Source organism: Aspergillus novofumigatus, assembly GCF_002847465.1.
Source record: "Aspergillus novofumigatus IBT 16806 chromosome Unknown P174scaffold_8, whole genome shotgun sequence".
NCBI lineage: Eukaryota > Fungi > Ascomycota > Eurotiomycetes > Eurotiales > Aspergillaceae > Aspergillus > Aspergillus novofumigatus.
Genome location: NW_020194281.1, coordinates 1,136,102 through 1,156,202, shown reverse-complemented (window position 1 = coordinate 1,156,202; position 20,101 = coordinate 1,136,102). Strand labels below are relative to the sequence as shown.

The 20,101-nt window shown below is 49.7% G+C and overlaps 8 protein-coding genes and 3 non-coding genes across 11 annotated transcripts; 4 read left to right on the top strand and 7 right to left on the bottom strand.

Moving 5' to 3' along the window:
- Nucleotides 1-157: 157 nt before the first annotated feature.
- P174DRAFT_463740 (glycoside hydrolase family 47 protein) lies at nucleotides 158-3,626 on the top strand (the record flags this gene model as incomplete). The annotated part of the gene is made up of 5 exons (XM_024830312.1): nucleotides 158-243; nucleotides 354-724; nucleotides 789-1,354; nucleotides 1,414-3,159; nucleotides 3,198-3,626. The coding sequence occupies 5 exons, from the start codon at nucleotides 158-160 to the stop codon at nucleotides 3,624-3,626; spliced, it is 3,198 nt and encodes a 1,065-aa protein (XP_024678887.1).
- A 379-nt stretch (nucleotides 3,627-4,005) lies between these two features.
- P174DRAFT_293683 (gamma-glutamylcyclotransferase family protein) lies at nucleotides 4,006-5,382 on the top strand. Its single transcript, XM_024821600.1, has 2 exons — nucleotides 4,006-4,298; nucleotides 4,354-5,382. Exon 2 carries the CDS (start codon nucleotides 4,500-4,502, stop codon nucleotides 5,250-5,252), a length of 753 nt encoding a protein of 250 aa, XP_024678886.1. The 5' UTR covers nucleotides 4,006-4,298; nucleotides 4,354-4,499; the 3' UTR covers nucleotides 5,253-5,382.
- A 478-nt stretch (nucleotides 5,383-5,860) lies between these two features.
- P174DRAFT_377688 (adenine phosphoribosyltransferase APT1) lies at nucleotides 5,861-6,573 on the bottom strand (the record flags this gene model as incomplete). The annotated part of the gene is made up of 2 exons (XM_024822772.1): nucleotides 5,861-6,018; nucleotides 6,078-6,573. 2 exons carry the CDS (start codon nucleotides 6,571-6,573, stop codon nucleotides 5,861-5,863), a joined length of 654 nt encoding a protein of 217 aa, XP_024678885.1.
- A 2,652-nt stretch (nucleotides 6,574-9,225) lies between these two features.
- Nucleotides 9,226-9,298, bottom strand: P174DRAFT_t156. The gene has a single exon. It is a non-coding gene; the product is annotated as a tRNA-Lys (tRNA).
- Nucleotides 9,299-9,699: 401 nt separating this feature from the next.
- On the bottom strand, nucleotides 9,700-9,772 carry P174DRAFT_t155. Its single transcript has one exon. It is a non-coding gene; the product is annotated as a tRNA-Lys (tRNA).
- A 75-nt stretch (nucleotides 9,773-9,847) lies between these two features.
- Nucleotides 9,848-9,920, bottom strand: P174DRAFT_t154. Its single transcript has one exon. It is a non-coding gene; the product is annotated as a tRNA-Lys (tRNA).
- A 235-nt stretch (nucleotides 9,921-10,155) lies between these two features.
- P174DRAFT_445217 (uncharacterized protein) lies at nucleotides 10,156-10,485 on the bottom strand. The gene has a single exon (XM_024828278.1). The coding sequence runs from the start codon at nucleotides 10,462-10,464 to the stop codon at nucleotides 10,306-10,308; it is 159 nt and encodes a 52-aa protein (XP_024678884.1). The 5' UTR covers nucleotides 10,465-10,485; the 3' UTR covers nucleotides 10,156-10,305.
- Nucleotides 10,486-10,665: 180 nt separating this feature from the next.
- On the top strand, nucleotides 10,666-12,733 carry P174DRAFT_507030 (uncharacterized protein). The gene is made up of 2 exons (XM_024831350.1): nucleotides 10,666-10,922; nucleotides 11,125-12,733. The coding sequence occupies exons 1-2, from the start codon at nucleotides 10,773-10,775 to the stop codon at nucleotides 12,508-12,510; spliced, it is 1,536 nt and encodes a 511-aa protein (XP_024678883.1). The 5' UTR covers nucleotides 10,666-10,772; the 3' UTR covers nucleotides 12,511-12,733.
- A 178-nt stretch (nucleotides 12,734-12,911) lies between these two features.
- P174DRAFT_445216 (putative L-PSP endoribonuclease family protein) lies at nucleotides 12,912-13,798 on the top strand. Its single transcript, XM_024828277.1, has 4 exons — nucleotides 12,912-13,026; nucleotides 13,121-13,134; nucleotides 13,256-13,429; nucleotides 13,516-13,798. The coding sequence occupies exons 1-4, from the start codon at nucleotides 12,984-12,986 to the stop codon at nucleotides 13,660-13,662; spliced, it is 378 nt and encodes a 125-aa protein (XP_024678882.1). The 5' UTR covers nucleotides 12,912-12,983; the 3' UTR covers nucleotides 13,663-13,798.
- P174DRAFT_515417 (C2 domain protein) lies at nucleotides 13,763-18,576 on the bottom strand. Its single transcript, XM_024832182.1, has 5 exons — nucleotides 16,364-18,576; nucleotides 16,127-16,312; nucleotides 15,608-16,076; nucleotides 14,960-15,544; nucleotides 13,763-14,901 (listed from the first exon to the last, which is right to left on the bottom strand). Exons 1-5 carry the CDS (start codon nucleotides 18,316-18,318, stop codon nucleotides 14,008-14,010), a joined length of 4,089 nt encoding a protein of 1,362 aa, XP_024678881.1. The 5' UTR covers nucleotides 18,319-18,576; the 3' UTR covers nucleotides 13,763-14,007.
- A 201-nt stretch (nucleotides 18,577-18,777) lies between these two features.
- On the bottom strand, nucleotides 18,778-20,007 carry P174DRAFT_395776 (uncharacterized protein). The gene is made up of 4 exons (XM_024823703.1): nucleotides 19,931-20,007; nucleotides 19,734-19,856; nucleotides 19,356-19,667; nucleotides 18,778-19,292 (listed from the first exon to the last, which is right to left on the bottom strand). Exons 2-4 carry the CDS (start codon nucleotides 19,854-19,856, stop codon nucleotides 19,263-19,265), a joined length of 465 nt encoding a protein of 154 aa, XP_024678880.1. The 5' UTR covers nucleotides 19,931-20,007; the 3' UTR covers nucleotides 18,778-19,262.
- Nucleotides 20,008-20,101: the final 94 nt, after the last annotated feature.

Here is a 20,101-nt window from a genome sequence, read left to right as displayed (position 1 = left end):
GACATTATTCTTGCCACGAAACAACATTTCTTCAAGTCTCGAGGGGCCCTCGATAATCCGGTAGTACCTCCGAGACCTCTGACTTATCTCACGAGAAGAGAAATTCAAGTTTCCATGTCATCTGCGGCTGGTTCGCTTCTGCGGTAATGCGCTCGGGATGTTGGAGCTTACAGATGTTCGGCCTTCGATCAGCATGCATGATTTGGGTCTCACTCCTGTCGCTATGGCTCGCCACGGCTCAGGGTATGAGGACTTCTCAGATAAATGAACTCAGGTATTTCCGTCTGCTAGTCTTGTTGTCGTTTCGCCTTGCAATGAGCGCCATGCTGATCAAATCAATGAGCTCAATTCAGGAAAGAGACCGAGCACATGTTCTACCATGGGTTCGAGAATTATATGAAATACGCGTTTCCGGAAGACGAGCTGCGTCCTTTATCCTGTCGTCCGCTTGTTCGCGATCGTGATAACCCCTCGAATGCTGAGCTCAACGACGTCCTGGGAAATTACTCCCTTACCCTGATTGACAGCCTGTCCTCGTTAGCGATATTGTCGTCTAGTCCGGATGAAGGCGAGAGAGCTTGGAACCACTTCCAAGACGGAGTGAGGGATTTTGTTAACTTATACGGGGACGGCTCGGATGGCCCTGCTGGTCAGGGTGAACGGTCAAGGGGATTCGATCTTGACAGCAAAGTACAAGTCTTTGAGACCGTCATTCGAGGGCTAGGTACGGACTGTTCTGTCAATGGTGATGAAACGGCTATTGTGTCTGACATCAGTTTCTGCTGTAGGGGGATTGCTCAGTGCTCATCTTTTCTCCGTTGGTGACCTTCCAATCACCAGATACACTCCTCCGGAACCGGAAGCCACCTTCGCCAAAGCATGGAACAAATCAGCGTTTCCAGAACATTATCATGGGATCAAGTGGACAAACGGATTTGTATATGATGGTCAGCTTCTCCGGCTCGCTGCTGATCTGGCAAAACGCCTTCTACCTGCGTTTTATACGGACACTGGTCTTCCATACCCTCGAGTGAATCTGCGGTACGGCGTTCAACGGCGCCCGTTCTATGCGAATTCGCCCTTGAATGCAGACAAACAATGCCATGGGCCTGATCATGAGGTCTGTCGAGAAGACCGTCAGCGCGCTTCTTCAGAAACCACGGAAACTTGCAGTGCGGGTGCAGGCAGCCTAGTTCTCGAGTTTACGGTTCTGAGCAGGCTCACCGGAGATGGCCGATACGAAGAACTTGCGAAGAGAGCATTTTGGGCTGTTTGGACGCGAAGAAGTGACATTGGACTGATTGGTTCGGGAATAGATGCGGAATCAGGTCGTTGGGTTCATTCTTATACCGGGGTAGGTTTTTCTCCGGGACCTGTCTAGACTGAATAACTCGCTGACACTGATGACTATAGATTGGCGCTGGCATTGACAGCTTTTTTGAATACGCTTTCAAATCCTACGTCCTTCTCTCGTCGGGACAACGCTCCTCGCATGATCCCAGAAGTCCCTGGCAGGCCCTGGATGGGTACTTTCCGCCGTTGAGTGAATATGAGCACTCAGCGGAAGCGTTCCTGCGCGTGTGGGAAGAGTCTCATGCGGCTATCAAACGGCATCTATATCGAGGGGAGGGTTATCAACATCCGCATGTGATTCAAGGCGATATTTTTACCGGCGCAACACGGGCATTCTGGATCGATAGTCTGAGCGCTTTCTATCCAGGTCTTCTTTCGATAGCAGGGGAGCTGGATGAGGCCATAGCCATACACCTTTTGACGACAGCAGTCTGGACCCGATTCTCTGGCCTTCCTGAAAGATGGAACGTTGCCACCGGGAACATTGAGGGTGAGCTTGCTTGGTACGGTGGCCGTCCAGAGTTCATTGAGTCCACATACTACATATATCGGGCCACCAAGGACCCATGGTATCTCCATGTTGGCGAGATGGTACTCCGAGATCTCAAACGCCGGTGTTGGGCGAAGTGCGGCTGGGCCGGTCTACAGGACGTCCGCAACGGAGAGTTGAACGATCGAATGGAGAGTTTCTTTCTGGGAGAGACTGCCAAATATCTGTTTCTCCTATATCACCCCGACCATCCTTTGAATAACATGGATCGGCCCTTTGTCTTTTCAACCGAGGGTCATCCGCTGATTATACCTACAAGTACCAGTGCCAGCACTCATCAGCATAGGAAGCAGGCGCAGCATGAAGAGCTGATCAATCTACCGGTTTGCCAGTCGGCACCTGAGCCACCGACATTCGGTCTATCCTCAACGGCGGCGCGTCCTGACGTTTTCCATGCTGCAACTTTGGCTCGTTTGCATCTAATGCCGAGCAGAGGCCCGACCGAAGGGCCTATTCTAGAGTATGCACATGACCATCCTAGTGTGACAGTGTCCGATCTATCGTCGCCCACCAACTACACGTATTACCCGTGGACTCTTCCGCCTGAATTGGTGCCCTTCAATGCAACAAGCTCGCCGATGACCTCGCGACCGACACTCGACATCTCTTTCCCAGCCATTCCAGGTATGGTCATGGGTCCCGGGTCAATTGAGCGGGTTCGGGATGGCATTTTCATCAAGAACATCGGAGGCCTTCGATTGAGCATGGTTCAGGATGTGCCGTCGCTCGACGCGACTGGGAAGGCGAGCCAGGATGATTTCCGTGTGCAGGTGATTAACAATGTGCCTTTGGGCAAAGATGAGAAGGTATACCTCTCACGAGAAATCACCTTTGATATCCTCGATCCCACTGATCCCAATTTCACTCGGATGCGCGACTCTGCCATGATTGACATCGTCATTGACGTAGTGCCAGAGCTTCTCCGTCGAGGAAATGATTCGAATGGTAATCGCGAACGAGGTGCTGCGGAGCATAGTGGAGAACATGTCATCCAAGAAAACGCATCCGTCGACAACAAGATGGGGAGCGTCGACCCTTCGACCTCCGGAATGAAGAACGTGTTCTCATCTCTAATGGACACAGTGTCTGCACTACTGCGGGACGAGAATCCAGGGTTGACGACCCAATCACCCTCGAAAAAGTTGTCTATTGTACGGTTGATCCTGCCAGCTGCCGTATCTAGCGGCGCAGGCTCGGCTCCCGTCCCAGAAGTGGAGGACGCCTCTATTGTTTCCATCTCGGGGGGCCGTCTGAAAGTCGCCTGTCGTGGTCCACAATTTACTTCGCCGATGAGATCTGTGACCACCGGATCTTCCGGGAGATTGCTCAAAGTCATCAAGTCCTGGTCATCAAACGAGGCGGCTGCGGCTTCTCTCAAAAACTGCGCAACATTGCCGCTTACCCACCTTCCCGACACGCCCTCAAGCTTGTCATTGTGATTGATTACGATGAGAACGCGTTCGCGGAGGCTTCAACGTCCAAACCTCCCCCTTCTGCAGGTCTGGCCGCCGTTCGCGCTGAACCGTTTCTTATCCGGCCGTTATTAGACGAGCCGCAAATGACCGCAGGAGGGTTTCCCCGTCGCCATCCTATTAGCATGGTAATGGTTGGCGGCGGCGAGGAAACGTATGAGTTGCTGCGACGTGCGACAGGTGTTGGCATAAAGCGACGCTATTCGGTCCGCTCTCAGGGCATACCGATCAATAATTTGTACATAGTCTGAAGATGTGCATAGACCATCAATACACAAGGATATACGACTCCACCGACGACCGATGATCCTCACGACGTTGGAACCATTCCGGAACTCATCAGAACCCCGGCCTATGTTCTTGGTCTTCTTGAGGATGAAGATTCCTTCTCAGGCTTCTACCGTGTACGTTGGAGGTCTTGAGTGATGTTTACGATATACGAACGTTTAGAGTCCAATAGGCAACGGCACAAAGCGCATTGACAGGCACGCTCCATATACAGGGGGACTTGGATAGTCCCTAAGGAATTTTGCTACCGTAAGCCAAATGCTATCGGTTGCGACGCATAACAATCAACAGTTGTAGAGCCCATAGGACGAATTGGACAGGTCTTCGAGATATGGCGTCCGCAAGCAGAAGGGTATCGATCGCGACAAATGATGTTGGCAACACATCATATCAGTCCAAATAAGCCAGGGAAATCAGGGAGCAGCTCCAAGATACATAACACATTCGGCCGTTATCTTTATTCTCAGGGTACCACTCGAGTGGTAGCACTAACAAAATCATTGTCCAGATCGAGCCTATCGTATGGACTGAGGAACAGCCGGTTAGTTGTGGCAACAATGTTCCTTGTACCTTATCGACGGACCCACGTGCCTCTCCGATCCGATAGGAAGATAAGGCGTCGATTAGGTAATCAGGTACCAGAATCCGACAACCAAAATGCATTCTGATTGGCGAATGACATAGCCCCAGATCCACTCCGTTTATAATCCCTGGCCCTCGGTGTATCGAAAGTTGACTCCTCATTCTCCTCGACTCAATTTATCTGTCATCTAGTCAAACTAAGAGGTACACTATCACCGTCATCTAGAGAGGTACTTCTATTAGAAAATTCCACCATGCAGGTTCAACCTCCCACCGAGACCGCCGCGGTCGACACCACACTCCTAAAAGACGAGACCATCATCACAACAGTGGCAGTACCCGAGACACCTCCTCCCCCGACCCTCCGACCCCTCTATTTCGCATACGGCTCCAACCTCTCCTTCACACAGATGCGCCTCCGCTGCAGACACAACCCTGACCTCTCCTCCAAGCCCGTTGCCATCGCCCGGCTGGACCACTGGCGGTGGATGATTTGTCAGGCCGGATACGCGAACGTATTGCCGCCGGAGGGACTGCGGATCGGACGCCAGCTGAGCGACGGGGACGAGGTTCCCGTATCTGGCGACGAAGATGCCGTGTTCGGGATATTGTATGAGATGGATCCGGAGGATGAGTTCTTGCTGGATGGGTATGAAGTTGTGGATCATGCGGCGGGGCCGTCGAGACTTGGAGAGAAGGTACCTGTTGAGGTTCGGCCGAGGGAGCAGGGGTGTGGGGAATATAACAAGTGGTATTTGCCGGCGACAGTGACGCGGTGGCTGGATGAGGAGCAGCGCGTGTTGAGGATGGGTGCGACTGCGGTGGCGGAGTCCGGGCCGCAGGTCACGACGGTGCTGGTGTATGTGGATGAGGAGCGGGTGCGACTGGGTTTCCCCAAGGATGAGTACATCCCGCGCATGAACCGGGCGATTCGGGAGGCCGAGTCGATCGGGTTCCCGAAGCACTGGGCAGACGAGGTTATGAGGAAATCGATACCGTTGAATTAGTTTCGGATCTTGAGGTTGGCCTGCATGAGTCTACGGGGTTACGATACCAGGTATAAGTTGCAATCTAAACGAGCAGATGCATTGATTCAGAGGTATATAGCAAGATATATGTCTATCAGGTGTATCAACATTGCAATTCTTTCAAAGCTGACCCGTAGCTGTAGATCCAGGTACGAAAACTCTCCGCCCTCTCAGACGATGCAGGAACTGCATAGAAGCCAAGCACTTGTGCTCGAGCCTCAGCAAACTTCTGCAATACCATGGCGGAGCAGAATCGGCTCATTTGTAGGGACTCAAAACACATAAAACTCGACCCGCAAGCATTTGATTTGCGGATGGTACTGTACTGCGTCGTAGGGTCAAGCTCCACCCGACGCAAGTGGCTGCTGTATCTCGGAGATTTTTCACACCAGTCGACAACCCGTCATCTCCATTAGTGTCGACCCCTTCGGAGACGGTCGAGTTCAAAAGCGGACCAACTTTTTCGACGATCGTTTGTTTTGTTTGTGAATGTTCATTTTACCACATTAGCGACAAAGGAAGTTGAGTGCGAGATCATTAAATAGAAGGCATTTTGATCCAATCATGCCCGATTGTCAGACAGACAATCACTGATATTTACTCTCCTGGCCGGAGAGAAGAGTGTACACCGGGGCAGGGAGCTTATCCCGTCCATTGAGGAACTCCAGTTCCAGGATAAAGATGAATCCCATGAGCTCTCCGCCCATTTTCCTGATCAGCTCTCCGGCAGCGTAGGCAGAGCCGCCTGTAACCACGTCAATGACTGTTGAAGAAGATTATTTTCCTGAAACAAATCAAACTCACCGGTTGCGATAATGTCATCGACAACGATAACCTTCTGGCCAGGCTTGATGGCGTCGGCTTGCATCTGGAAAAAGTCCTGGCCGTACTCCTTCTCGTAGCCTTGGGTCTCACAAGGACCGGGCAGCTTGCCCTTCTTGCGAACAGGGACAAAGCTAGCGCCAAGTCTCAAGGCCAAGCTGGGGCCGAAAAGGAAGCCTCTAGCCTCCAGTCCAACGATAACATCGGGCTTCTGGTTACCGTGTGTTTCGAGGATGTACAGTTCGAGGCAACGGAGGAGGGCTTCGTGCAGGGTCGGATCGGCGAAGATAGGAAGGATATCCTCGAAGAGAATGCCAGGAGAGGGGAAGTCGGGGAACTGGCGCAGAGCGGCGCGGAGTCTTACTTTAAGACCGGAGAGTTCGGTGGTGCGGGAGGGATGGGAGGAGGGGTGTCCGGCGACTTGGGTGGCGGCGGCATCTGGAGTTTGCGTGGATTGAGAGGGAGTTGACTGGGACATGGTGAAGAAGAGAGAGGGAAAGAAGAGGAGGAGGAAACAAGGAAGGGGGCGATAAAAAGGAGAAGAGGTATTATAAAAATAAATAAAAAAAGAGAGGAGGACAGGGGATGAGGGGTGAGGGAGATCGGAGGAGGGAAAGGGGAAAAAAAGTGTAAAAATAAGTCGAGACGGATATGATAAGCCCAAAAAAAAATGCAACGATCGCTACGTGGGTCGGATGGATGTATTGGATTTACACAGTTACAATTCCACTTCTCTTTCATTTCAATCTCGATCTCGACCTCAAATCATGTTATAAACTAAAACTATGGATGTGTGATTCGAACTCTATCTACATCAGAATCTGTGCATGTCTTTTTTATGAATCTCAAGTTCTTCATCGTTGAAAAAGCAGCAAAGAGGACAAGGTGACCATCCACACCGAGTACAAAAGTACATCCAGAACGGTACCTTACTACCTTACTACCTTTGGTAACAAACCCCTCCACGCTGAGGATTCATCTTTTTAAGATCAACCATACATCAAGAGCCCCTCCATCTATAATATATGATTGCGACAGGGCAGCAGAGTCTAGAATCCCTCCTCGTCCGTCAATTAATATATTGACCATCAGCCCATCTACAGAGAATGTATTAGGAGACTTTCCTGCTGGGTTTTCCTATCCATTTCTCTTCATTATTATTTGTAAGAGGCAAGCGCCATGCCACCTTGTGAGACACAAGACAGATCACTTTTCTGCCCCTCTTCATGGATTAGTCTATGTGTTTATCTATCAAAGAATGCTCCTATCCGCGCATATCTTAGTGTCATTATGCAAGTTTTCGCCATAACATGATTAGACTACATGATACGCTAGATTCAAAGCCCCTTCCCCTCATCTGCGCCATGGAACATTTCCCACCTTCTAGACCTTCGTCTTCCATGCTGTGACTCGAAGGATTGGCGATGTGAACTGATGCTATATTGGTTCCTGTTACAGTATCTCAACTGACATATCAGAGGTGCTAATAACAGGCTTACTGATATTCATGGTCACTCATTACTTCCGCCCCCGTCCTTGAGATGTATCTGCACAGTGTCCATCTCCGACTTGCGGTCTGAAGCTTGTGGATACTAGGGACTGATCCCTCCGCTACTACTGCGAATGCTGGCCTCTCAATTGTTGTTTTCCTGTCCATCTAGTGGAGGGTCAGGCTAGCGCACTCTGAAAGTATGCTCGGACTGAAAATCGTCACTTAAGTTACTCAACAATTTAATATGGCTTCTCCACTTCCGCCAGCCACTAGATAATTGTTGTGTTATTGTTGCATTGGCTGCATCGGACGAGTACCACCAATGAGACCAAGACTGCTAGCTACGTTTGCATGCTAGTACGGAGTTATTGGATGTCTCCTACTGATATGTAACAGCGGAAACTTGGATTATCTTCCCGATATCTATAAACATCTGTAGGTGTCTGATTATGTATGACCAATCGTGTTTCATCAATACTGCCTCAGTCTTCATCATCTCCAGATTGTCTGCATTCAATTTGCATGATGAAGTGACACATGATTCGGCAAGCGGATGCATACCATACATGATCCGTATAAAGGTGAATACAATGTCACAGACTAAAGGCCAGAGTGGTATCCGGAAAGCATGGAGAGGGAGGACATAGAATCATCAAGGAATCGCGGCCCATTGGTATCGTACAACTTGTGGCTTGCAGCTCAGATCGCGCTCGTATGCTGACAAGGACAGCTTGTCCACTTCAAATGGATTAATATCCGCTGAACACGCGTCTTAGCGTCTAGCAAGGGTTCATCGTCCATCGTGCAACGCTCGGATAGTCCGAATGGACTGGCTTCTCTCGTTTCCGCGCTACTGAATCTAGTCTCCTCGGCAGACCACTTCAGGAAGCCATCATTGTTCTTCCAACTCGGTTCCGGCCAATATGTGGTTAGAATGATAGGAATATCTGATTACTGCATGCAACCAGGTACCTCCTCCTGGTATTCCATTAATGAAGAGGAACTCCATACATGTGCCCTGCTTGACACTTTACAATTAATTACCAGTTAGCATGTGCAGGGATCTATTTGATAGTTCCGCATATGCCTCGCCCTGTAACAACAATAACAGTCCATATCATTTGGACAATTCAGAACAAAAAGTGGTAGAAGTAAGTACGCAAAAGGGTCCTGTGCCTGACTGGTATGACATCTGTGAAGCCTGTCGCTGTGCTACCATGCTACATACCTCATTCTTACAGACTTACCGTTACAGCAATGTCCCCGCCCTGCAGCGGCTGCAGCCATCATGCATTTCTTGAGTCCGGTGCACACTACTCATGTGTGGCGTACATGGGGCTCGTGGTTGTAGCCGTATCACGGGCAATCCGATGTTCGGAACACTTATGAGATCAGACCTTTCTTACTTCGACCTCATCCGGTTATTTCTGTTTATTCCTGACTGTCTTCATGTTTTGTGTCGATCCATTTGGCACGCTTGCGTTTTATGTGGCGGAGCAGCGTGCCGAACAGACACCGTCGAAGGTCAGGGGCTGGTGCAAGACCGCATAAAGACCCCTCTACCCCTCGTACCCTACTCTCTAGCTTGGTCCATATTGATCGGCGAACAAAATGCTGAACTGCTCAGGCCAAAAAGATAGCCGAACGCGGGGGTCGAACCCGCAACCTTGAGATTAAGAGTCTCACGCTCTACCGATTGAGCTAGCCCGGCGGCTGCTTTAGTGGTAGCGTCGCGGCTAAAGTGGTCTAGGAGGCGACATGAACACTACACAAAATTATCCTACTGTTACGGAGCCATTGACGGTGGGATTAGAAACCATACTAGGTCATCGGATTCTTCGAGCTACTGTCATCTGAGGCATCTGTTATCATTTGAGGCTACGAGCCCACATGATCCTGCCGTTCTCCTCCATACTTCCCACTCCAGCCTGATGATGGCTTGACGACGCGACGGCAGCCCGCCTTGACTGTGCGTGACGCATCGAGTGTCCTCAACCCTCACAGTTAGCCCATTGATGGGTTCAAAGCGGGAGAGGGGTAGGATGGGATTTGTAACAATCATAGGTGGTCCACGATATGGATTCGCCAAAAAAAAAGGAAAGCAAAAAACGAAGCCGAACGCGGGGGTCGAACCCGCAGCCTTGAGATTAAGAGTCTCACGCTCTACCGATTGAGCTAGCCCGGCCGCTGCTTTAGTGCGGCGGCAAATTGATTGCTCTATCAAACAGAGGCAAGATACATCAGCAAAAAGCAAAATGAAAGCCGAACGCGGGGGTCGAACCCGCAACCTTGAGATTAAGAGTCTCACGCTCTACCGATTGAGCTAGCCCGGCTGCCGCTTTAATGATAGCCAGCGAGAAATTCTGTTACATAAACACGACGCGAAGTCCGCATCGCGAAGCTAAATATCTGATCTCGACGATTCACAATGCCATGTTGCCCTGTGGGATGGGGTTGAAGGATATTCAACTGAAGTGTAATAGCTTGTCAACTACTTTGTATTTCGTACGATTTCGAGCAACATTGCCCGCTCAGTGCGATGCTAATTGGCTTTGTATGGGACTTGCGGAGCAATATATATTCCCATGGCTCTGTTATTTGTCATCCGACGATACTAGAATTATCAAGTCAGCGATATCATGCATGCAGTACTCTTAACACGCCCGAGAGCCACGAGCCAAACTAGCGCACGGATATAGTCGATAGACCTCACTGGCGTCATTCAGCACCATATCCAAACAACATTTGTCCGGCATCGGTAGGGACATAGCATCCTTTGATAACGGTACGAGCAACTATAACGTAGACTCCAAGAAGCATACAGATAAAACACCATACAGAGACGCCATGAGCACAATTTGCCAAAGAGCGAAGCATATAGACGGTATCGAGTGAACCACAGTCCAGATATGATAGCATACTTGTCAGATAGTTCGCGACCTTGGACGCCGATAAGGTATACTGGCTGAGAGAGCATATACCACGTGACTCCGACACACGGACCAGTTCGCTTAGAAGTACGCTAAAACAGCTTCAGGCATCAGTACAAAAACCACATTTTCTTTCACCTTCTCAGTGCTTCTTTATAATTTTCCAAGTCGCACTTCTGGGTCAAGCAGAATGTGTTGCATGAGACCGTTAGATGTGCTGTCTCATCTTTAGTAAATATCTTCACTCAGAGCGATATGTCACCTGCCTCTGCTGTCAATGAAATGCAGCAGGATCTGCAGCTGCAAACTCTGGCTCGATCTTTCGAAGCTCTCTTGCTTACCATTCAACACCTAGGCTGCAAGGAAAGAGATCTCCATCGGAGGCTGAAATATGCACATGATGAGGTAAATTCTATTCCCACCTGCATTCTTGTTGCCAATACCCCTCCCCTGTTGTCTCAAATGACGAGAAAATTAGCTCTAGATCAGGAGTCGCTTCTGCGGCGGTGACCGATAAAGTCATGTATTATCTGATGAGACTTTGAATAACCTCTGTTGTTGATTGCATTGTTCCAAATCACACATATGCTGACGTAATGTGCAATAGTACCTCAAGTTAGCAAATCAACTTCCTAATGAAACCAATACACACACCAAGATCGTTGCGGAGAAGATACTTGGTCGACATCCCGAATACGAACCCCTCCATAACCAATCCCTAAATCCCCTGGATGTAATCAAGGCACTTGCAGACTCTGGAAACGTAGGAAGCGAGGCACTTACTGCCATAAAGGAAGGACTGGAATGCTGCAGATCAATAAACCGCCCCGACAATGATAAGCAGCTTTCCGAGGTCAATTCATGTTATGTTGCGACCAGGGCTGGCGTATCAGGCAACTTAGAAAAAGACTTCACCACCAAGGGCACGCAGGGAAGTTTGCGTTGTCCCTTTTCGAAGCCTAACAATAAACCCTCTGAAAATGGGGAGTCTAACGGGATTGAGGATGCATTTGTTACCCGGAACGGTGATACGTGCGGGCACGAGGACCTCGATCCCATTAAAGCTGAACAGAATGATAGACGCTCTAGTTTAACGACATCCGCAAAGTCGAGCTCAACCAGATGCCCTATTTCTAGGTGTCCCATCAGATTCATGGACAAGCATAGTCCGGAGGAGATTGCCGACTATGTCGAGAGACACAAGCATGAGATCCCGCGCAGCCATGCAATATGCGTTCAACGTTACCAGAAAGATTCTCAAACAATGCGGCAGCTTGACGCAAAGTATGGTAATCTTATCAGTATGATCCAAGGCTTGTCAGTCAAACATCAAGCGTACCTGCCAGGCCATAGCCAGGACGGCGCGCCACCATCCAGTTCATCTGCTGAACGAGTCGAAAAATGGGCAGAAGACGTTGGAATGGAAGCGCCTGAGCAAGAAACACCCAGCTCTGCCAACGAACAAGAAGCACCAGGCGCAGACGACGATGACGAGAGAAAGGGGCATTTCGACCGTCCTTTGCGCGAGGTGCGTGTTGGCGAATCCCCAAGCAGGCCTTGGGGTATACCGGTTCCAGTTTCCCAACCTTCTTTCACACCTGCCATGCACTCGCCGCCTACTCCGCCCTCAGACACTGCCAAACAGCCAAAAGAGCCATCTGACCTTTCTGCCACTGCGGAGCCTGCTAAAATTTCATCTGGCATGAGAACTGGCCGGTGTCCTTTCGGCCATGATGCTCCCAAAGCGGACGATCCAAGGCACGATCTGGAGATTGAAACCGTCCGTAACGAAGCAAGCAAGAGCGAGGCCGCAGACACCCCTCGGCCCCCTCAAGAGGATAGCGCGGACGGTTATTTCCATACTGGCCAAATCAACCCAACCTCGTCCGCAAAAGTTGTCTTCAATGGGCCGGTTTTCTTCGGGTTCTCACCGGAGCAAACTGCATCGTTCCTGCACAAATTGGGCAATACAGTGCCAAGCAAGCCATCATAACTCCAGAAATATCTCAGCAGTTGACTCCAAGTACGCATCGGAAACATCTGGTCTACTTTGCCAATGCGGTAATCACTGCTACTCCTAACGACGTCATGATTTGCATGTGATGACTTTGTATACTAGTCTACATACCATTTGACTTTTCTATCTTAGCGTTAGAAGCATTTTAACCTGGCATATAGTTCGAGCAGTACTAAGTGGTCCTTCGATAATCTAGATGCGCCTTTCTTATGACATTATTTGGTGGGGAATGTCAGTGGGGGAGCGAACCATCAACAACTTTCCCGCGGAATAGATAGAGCTAACCTCACACAACCCCTCTGCCCCTCATGCTTAAAAGCAGCTCTCGTCTTCTCTCCCTATACCACTCCTCATCCCTATCTCGTCTTATAACCTCATCTCCTCGATTCTCTGCTCATTACCGTATTCCACGCACCTACACAACCCCATTTCACCGCCAATCCGTCAACATGTCTGGCATGACCCCCGTTTTCACAAAGGATGCCTGCCCTCGTAAGTCTGATTTACCATCGACCTTCCGGGCTACTCTCCCGGTGTAGAAAACAAAATAAAAGCAAATTCACTAATCAATTGATCGCTACTCTAGCTGCCGGTCCCTACGTAAGTCCCGCACCCGATCCCGAAGTCGAAAGCCCGAAACTAGAATCTGCGTCCCCATACAATCCTACCAATCCCCATGAATCCAAGACACAGCAATTGACCCTTCGTCAAACGTCTTTAGTCCCAAGCCATCCGTGCCAACGGCCAGCTCTTCATCTCTGGCCAGATCCCCGCTGACGCTTCCGGCAACCTCGTCGAGGGCAACATCGGCGAAAAGACACAGGCCTGCTGCAACAATATCAAGGCCATTATTGACGCTGCCGGGTCCAGCGTCGACAAGATCGTCAAGGTCAATGTGCGTTATTACCATTTGCGTTATTCCTCGTGATCCGACGATTGCGGGGAGTGTGGGGTTGGTGCTGACTCTGAGGCTGTTCACAGGTCTTCCTCACTAATATGGCCGACTTTGCCGAGATGAACGCTACTTACGAGAAGTTCTTCACCCACAAGCCTGCTCGCAGCTGTGTTGCTGTTGCTCAACTGCCCAAGGGTGTGCCGGTGGAGATTGAGTGCATTGCTCTGCAGTAAACCAGATCAATATCACTGGAAAAGGGTGTCTATATATAGACGAATTTCATCGTAACGAGAGACGAATGAAATTTAAACATGATGAAATAGCTCCGATTGTCCGTGAATTTCGTTCTCATTAACAATTAGATCCTCGTTATGTTTGCTGTCTAGGTTTCATATTCAACACCATCAATCCCGCGAAATAAACGTAATTGCATCTGAAACTCGCCAAGCAAACAAAAATTGGGAATCATAAACCTCATGTAGTCGAACGATGCTAAAATGCAGAATTGCAGACGAAACGACAAGCGCAAGAAAAAGGTTACTCAGTAATAGACACAATCATACCAGTATCCCCCAAAGTCATCTTCGTCCAAGAGTGCCCGCCATCCTTCCGCCCATCCCTGCCATGAGGCTTTGCTTCACGATAGCATCCGCTGCAGCTGCAGCTGCGAGCCTTTCCTTTTGACGGCTTCGATCACGCAGATATCCAGCTGCTTCTGGTCTCATACGGAGAATCCGTAAAATCATATCATCATTCGGTTCTGCCTGAGCCTCACGCCTTCTCTCCTCTTTCATCTTTTTCATTGTGCCGAGATTCCGCGACAGCATGATGCTCTTGACCCGCCGCGTGTTCGCAACCCCAAGGATACTGCCAGTTCCTCCAGATCCGATATGCGGTGGCGCTGACACTCGGTTCTTATTCACTTGCTGCCGTGATATCGTCGCTGATGCCATGCGCTCAGACGTACGGATCAAGCTCTCCGTGGGTTCAAAATAGAAAAAGTTCAGTGTCTGGATCTCATGGTACTTTGGTGATTTCAGAATATCAAGCGAGACGCCGTGGGCTTCACCAGTTTCCTCATCAACAGCATGGAAGAAATTCAAGAGAAGTACAAGCCAACGCGACACAATGTCGACTTCTTGCATCGTAAGAGGCTTCTGATGAGAAGGTTTATCCGACAACGGAGGAACGAGCAAGCCTTCGATGGTGGCAAGAACCTCTTTCCACAGGCGCGCCATGACCATCTTCATTGCTTCAGATGTGAGAGTCTTGTTCATGATTGCAAAGTTATCGTTAAAATAGTCAAAAAGTGGTTTGAGTGCATTCTCCACTTCTATAGCAGATGGAGCCGTTGTAGCGTTCTGCGGGCGATTCCGGCTCAGGAAGTTAGACACACTAGAGATGCTGAGACCCCTAGACAACAGGGATTTCAGGGTCCGTCGAGACAAGCAATGACTGATGTACGCAGAAAGCTGGAAGAATGGTCAATGTCCTGAAGACCCGTCGGTCGGCTATGGAAGGATGACTTACCTTTTCGGTGATCTTGCGAGTCATATCTCTTTCGGTACGTTTTAATGTCCGAAACGCTTTGCCGAAATAGAACTGGATGTCATCGCGCTCCCCTTCCATGCTGACACGGAGTAGCAATCTGCCCTGGGTGTCTAGATCGAGCCAGTACTCCCTCGGAAGAAAATCACTGAAATGCACGGGATCAAGTTTGATCGAAGTGCGACCAACATAGTCGTGATCACCAACAGCATCCCAGTCCCAGATGGTCGCAATGATATTTAGTGGTCCTTGTGTTGTTATGTCGACAGCATCATCCCACCGTGGGTTCAGGTTGTTGTAGATGATTCTAGTCTTAGCAATTCGCTTCTGATACTCATCTGTGAGAACAACGTAAGGATCACTGCTGCCATTCATGTCACAGGCTTTGAGATCTTCGGCCTCCACCACCTTGATTGTGAAAACGTAGGTTGTTGATCTGCGGATTTTCTGTAGCTGCGGGCCAGCGTGCTGTGCAATCACTTCCGCACATCCGTCGACATTGATCTCACGCTCAAGCCTGTCGAGTTGCGAGAGGGCATATTCGATATTATTCAGTTTGACGAGAGACTATAATTCTTGGTCAGATACCCGGGACCAGGCGACGCACTCTGAATCATATCGCAAGCTTACCTCCGGGAAAAATTGGAAAGGCTCAATTTTTTCCTTGCTTGTCCATGCTTCCTTCGCCATTTGCATTATCTTTTCCTGGGTAGTCTGATTCATGGCTGCCTCTTGATCAGGAGACAGCCGATCCATTTCTCTCGAAAACATTTGTTCCAACAACTCGCAGTATCGTGCCACACCCTTCCCGATAGACTTAGAAAGGGCAGTCATAAATTTTGCGTACTGCAAGTCATCATCCCACCCAAGTTGAATCATCTGTTCAACCACTTGATTGAAGGAGCGGAATATGTCGATCACCGACACGCTGTGTCGGTAGTCTTCAGGAACCACATCTGTCCAGTCACCGGCCCGGACGGTGAAGGGATCCTGTCTAACTGCCTGTTCAACCCAGTCCATGACTTTCTGATCAGTTAAGCGAATCCAGCGCCATACAAAGTCTTCCAGAAGACTTTCCACGTGGAAAGGGAAAGTGACACTGTCCCAGCGTTAGCAACAAATACACCACAACGATGAACGGGGTCTTACTCAGGGAAGGCCTCTACGAAGAGCCGGCGCGTCGCTGTCAGTTGTTTATACAAGTCAAAGCCATCTTCCAGCTCAACATCCTCCCCTCTCGATTTGGCTTGTTCCACGATTCTGACAACCATCTCATGTGCATCTTCCGCAAATATAGGGAGGATGTTTGTAAGTAGAATGTTATAGGGATTTACCCTAAGATCTGTCAGTCTTGAAGAGTGCGCTACTTGAAGATTAGCCTCTTACCCCATAATTTCCGGATTATTTCGATATCGCTTCCGTATCTTTTGTGCGAGTTTCATGATGGCATCGCCCAGCTGGATGACATGGTGTGCCTCCCAGGTTTCTGCCTCCACTGGGACAATCTGTCCTAAAAGTTCTTGGTACTTCTCAGTTGCCTTTTGCGCGAGCCCGTCCTGCACATAGGAGCGGAACCGATTGATATCTTCCAAGTCTTCGGTGTAGTTCGGGTCGAGCTGTATGTGGTTTTCCAAGACGTACATCACCGGGCCGATAGGACGAGGCTTAACTTCAAAACAATCCATCATTACATCGTACAGTTCCCGGAGTAAAGCTTCGTGGAGGGAGGATAGCAGCTCTTGCATCAACAGAAGATCCTGGATTGTCCATTTGCTCCTGTCAAATATAACAGAGGCCATAAAACTTTGTCGTTTCTTGCCCTCTGACGGAGGTGTTTCTTTAACAAACGTAAAGGCAGAATCAAGAGTGTCAAGATCAATCTCGTTGTCCACGAACTTTGCTCTTATGATGTCCAGGAACAATACAACCCTAGAAAAGCTAGGTATTCGCCAGCGAAGGCATATTTCATTCAGCAGTTCTGTGGACTGTTTGGAGAGTAGTTTCATTGACGGTGTTTCCGAAGTAGCTGCCGTAGCTTCGATCTCGCGATCCTTTAGGTCGTGACTCAGTGTCAGACTCAGAATGAATTTGTACATTGACCTTGGGTCCGACGGTATGAAGGTGTACGTATCAGATTCCTCAGGATTATTATTTGGGTCGTCTGACAACGACAGAGAACTCAGGTCGATAGGTTGGTCAACCACATAGGAGACCGGCCGGTCAGACATTGTTCGAGATAGCGGTGCAGCGTTTGGATCGTTGCTCTGGTCAGCGGCATTCGCATTGAACTGCGGAAGTGCACCGCCTGGCGTACTTTTTGCGAGCTCTGGATTTGACTGTACGATTGCCAGCATCATTTGCGACAAATCCGGGCCCTCGCTCTTTTTCCAGTGTTCATAAGCTTCCTCGTTATCAAAATCTTCCCTGGATAACGTCTTCCGCGTTTGGAGATTCAGGTGAGCCTGATAAGTTTTCAAGTCCTGAAGGGCTGCCTTTCCGGTCCATACGCCTCTGTTCTTGTCAATGTCAGATTGGGCCTGGTGGGTACTTATGCCGAATATCTTCGCGACATGCTGCACGAGAGGCATGTCTCTAACATCGTAGCTGAGGGAAGTTGTGATCTCGACCGTCGCCGTCGGCCCGCTCGCTTGCATAAGATCATGGTCTTGGGAAAGAAGTTTGTTCTCTAGAACTGATAACCTGTTTGCCAGTTCAGGCCGGTCCTTGTCCCAGTCATGGTCTTTCAGGATCAGCGCAAACAGTCGCACGAAAAGGGCGACATGTCTGTCCACCATAAATTTCCAACTATCGTCATCTGAATCTTTCCCTTTACTCAGCTCTTTTGTCGCATTTGAGTAGAAAATAAGGACAAGATCCTCCGCTCGGCGGTCCTTCTCCATCCGCTTCTTGAATGACTGATCTTTCAAGGTGTTGAGAAACGCGGCGAATGTCCTAACGACCAGGTGATCCTGATATTCCTTCCTTCTCTCCTTTCCCATAAGGACCCCCGTCAGCCTCTTCTCAAGCTCAGACACGAAGCCATTGGGGAACCTCGTGCTCTTCGAGTCTCTAACCAGCGAGAAATCGCTCATCAAATCATGGAAGGAGGTTGACGCCCGTTTCGGGCGCGGCTGCGGAGCGGCAGAGACATTCTGTATGCGACGAGAACGAGGATTCAAAAGATAAGTGAGATACGCGACTCGTAGAGCATAACTGTAGGCGGCCGAAGAGTTCACCGGGCGCCTGCGCGATGCGGACAGATTGCGGGAATGGCGAACTTCATTCTGAAGACTGTTAATCCGTCGGTTGATGCCTCGGGACTGAGTCGATGATGTCGACATGAGGAGATTTTCTTTCTCTCTCTCTCTTTCTCTCCCTCTCTCACTATTTCAAAATTCAACTGCACTCAATGAGAGGGGAAGATGCGGAGACCATGCATAGAGGATTTATGACGGAACCACTAGCCAGCGCGTACTGAGCCAAATCAAGTTTCATAGACCGCGAAATGAAGGGTCGATTCGCAGAATCAGGAATGCGGGATGAGAGTGAGGGGGTTGACCCTTCAAGAACAAAGATGGGTTTGTTTAAGAAAGGGGTGCGGGCGAATGTTTTTGTTGCACCTGAAACACAAAGCTTCCCGATCAACTGACGTAGTTATAGTGTGGCCCTTCTGCCCAAGAGCCTCGAACAGTGTCGCACCACTCAGCAAAGCGCCGGCCGTACTTGCGAGCTAAGTATCTCTAATTTCCTACAATGGTTATTTTTGACCGCTTATTGAATCACACTCTGTGAATTGTTGAGGTGCACATAATATGAACGCAGCTATAATGGTACATGCAGTACTCTGCCCTAGGTACATACTTCAGTATGGTGTCCCACAGCGGTCTCTATCTGCTCTTTATTCCGGTTTTGAGTGTTATCAGTCAAGGGAAGTTGACGATGCCTCTGGAGTAGCTTGACGCCCTAGGAACCTGATCTCCATCCATCGTCCTGTTCTCTTGACGGTCAAATCGGCTGCAGTTTTGGTGTGCTTTGGTTCAGGACGTGCTCCATTATGGACAGCTGCAAGCCAATGATCGACATCGACATAGCACAGATGTCCTATCCCACGTAGGACAAGGAACCCCGAGCCTTAAAAGCTGGCAATATAAGCAAATGCTCCATCCCGCAACGATTGAGGCACAGGATTGTCCTTCCGCATTATATGAATTGACAATCAGACCTTTGATTGAAACCGTAAAAGAAAAACTGCACTGTAGTATTTACACAATATGAAATCAAACCACTACCAAGAGTCCTCACCGGCCTTGCGAGCCTGCATATCAATGTCAGTACAATTCTCATGCCACCAGTGCCAAGACAGGATTCATAAACGTACCGGAACAGCACTCGCACCTCCAAGCTCCTTCTCCAAGCCGCCGGGATAAGTCTTTGGGACGCTGGGCTTGTCAGGGTAGTACAGGCTCACGACACCACAGAGAGTAAGGAAGGTTGCGATGAAAGCTCCAATCTGGAACAGGCCTTTGCGGGGTGTGACATGGGTATATTGCTCGGGACTGAAGACGCCGAGGATTTCATTCTCCTCGTGAACGGGCTCGCCAAAGTTCCTTCTCTCCTGCTTATCCCACCAGTCGCCGTAGGGGTCTCTGAAAGCACGCTTCACACGAGGGGGGTTCTGATAACCTCCGTTCTAGAAGCGGACCGAAGGCGTCAATTGGGGAAAGATCCAGCACCCGGGGCACGATAAACGACATACCTGCAAAGGATCATCAATCTCAGCTGCAGAAAGGCTCCGGACTTGCGAGAACGAGGCGCGCGGAGCGGTAAAGCGAGCAGCAACCTGGGGCAGGCGCCGGGTCAAAATCCGCGAGGACAGCATCTGCGTGTGACTATTAGTGACGTTAAAGGGCCGTAGAATTCGACATTGAGGTAGGCACGGAGATGGATTCTTACCGTTTTGCTGTGTTAAGACGCCGAATTGGTGAGTTTGGGAGCAAAAGAATGGCAAATACGCTCAAAGGGAGTGGAGGTGCAATGACGGGGTTCGGATTAATTGGAGGTTTGCGGAAGCGATGGTTAGGAGCCTTACCGCCTCAGGCAACCAGCTGCCAGAGACCCCGGCGC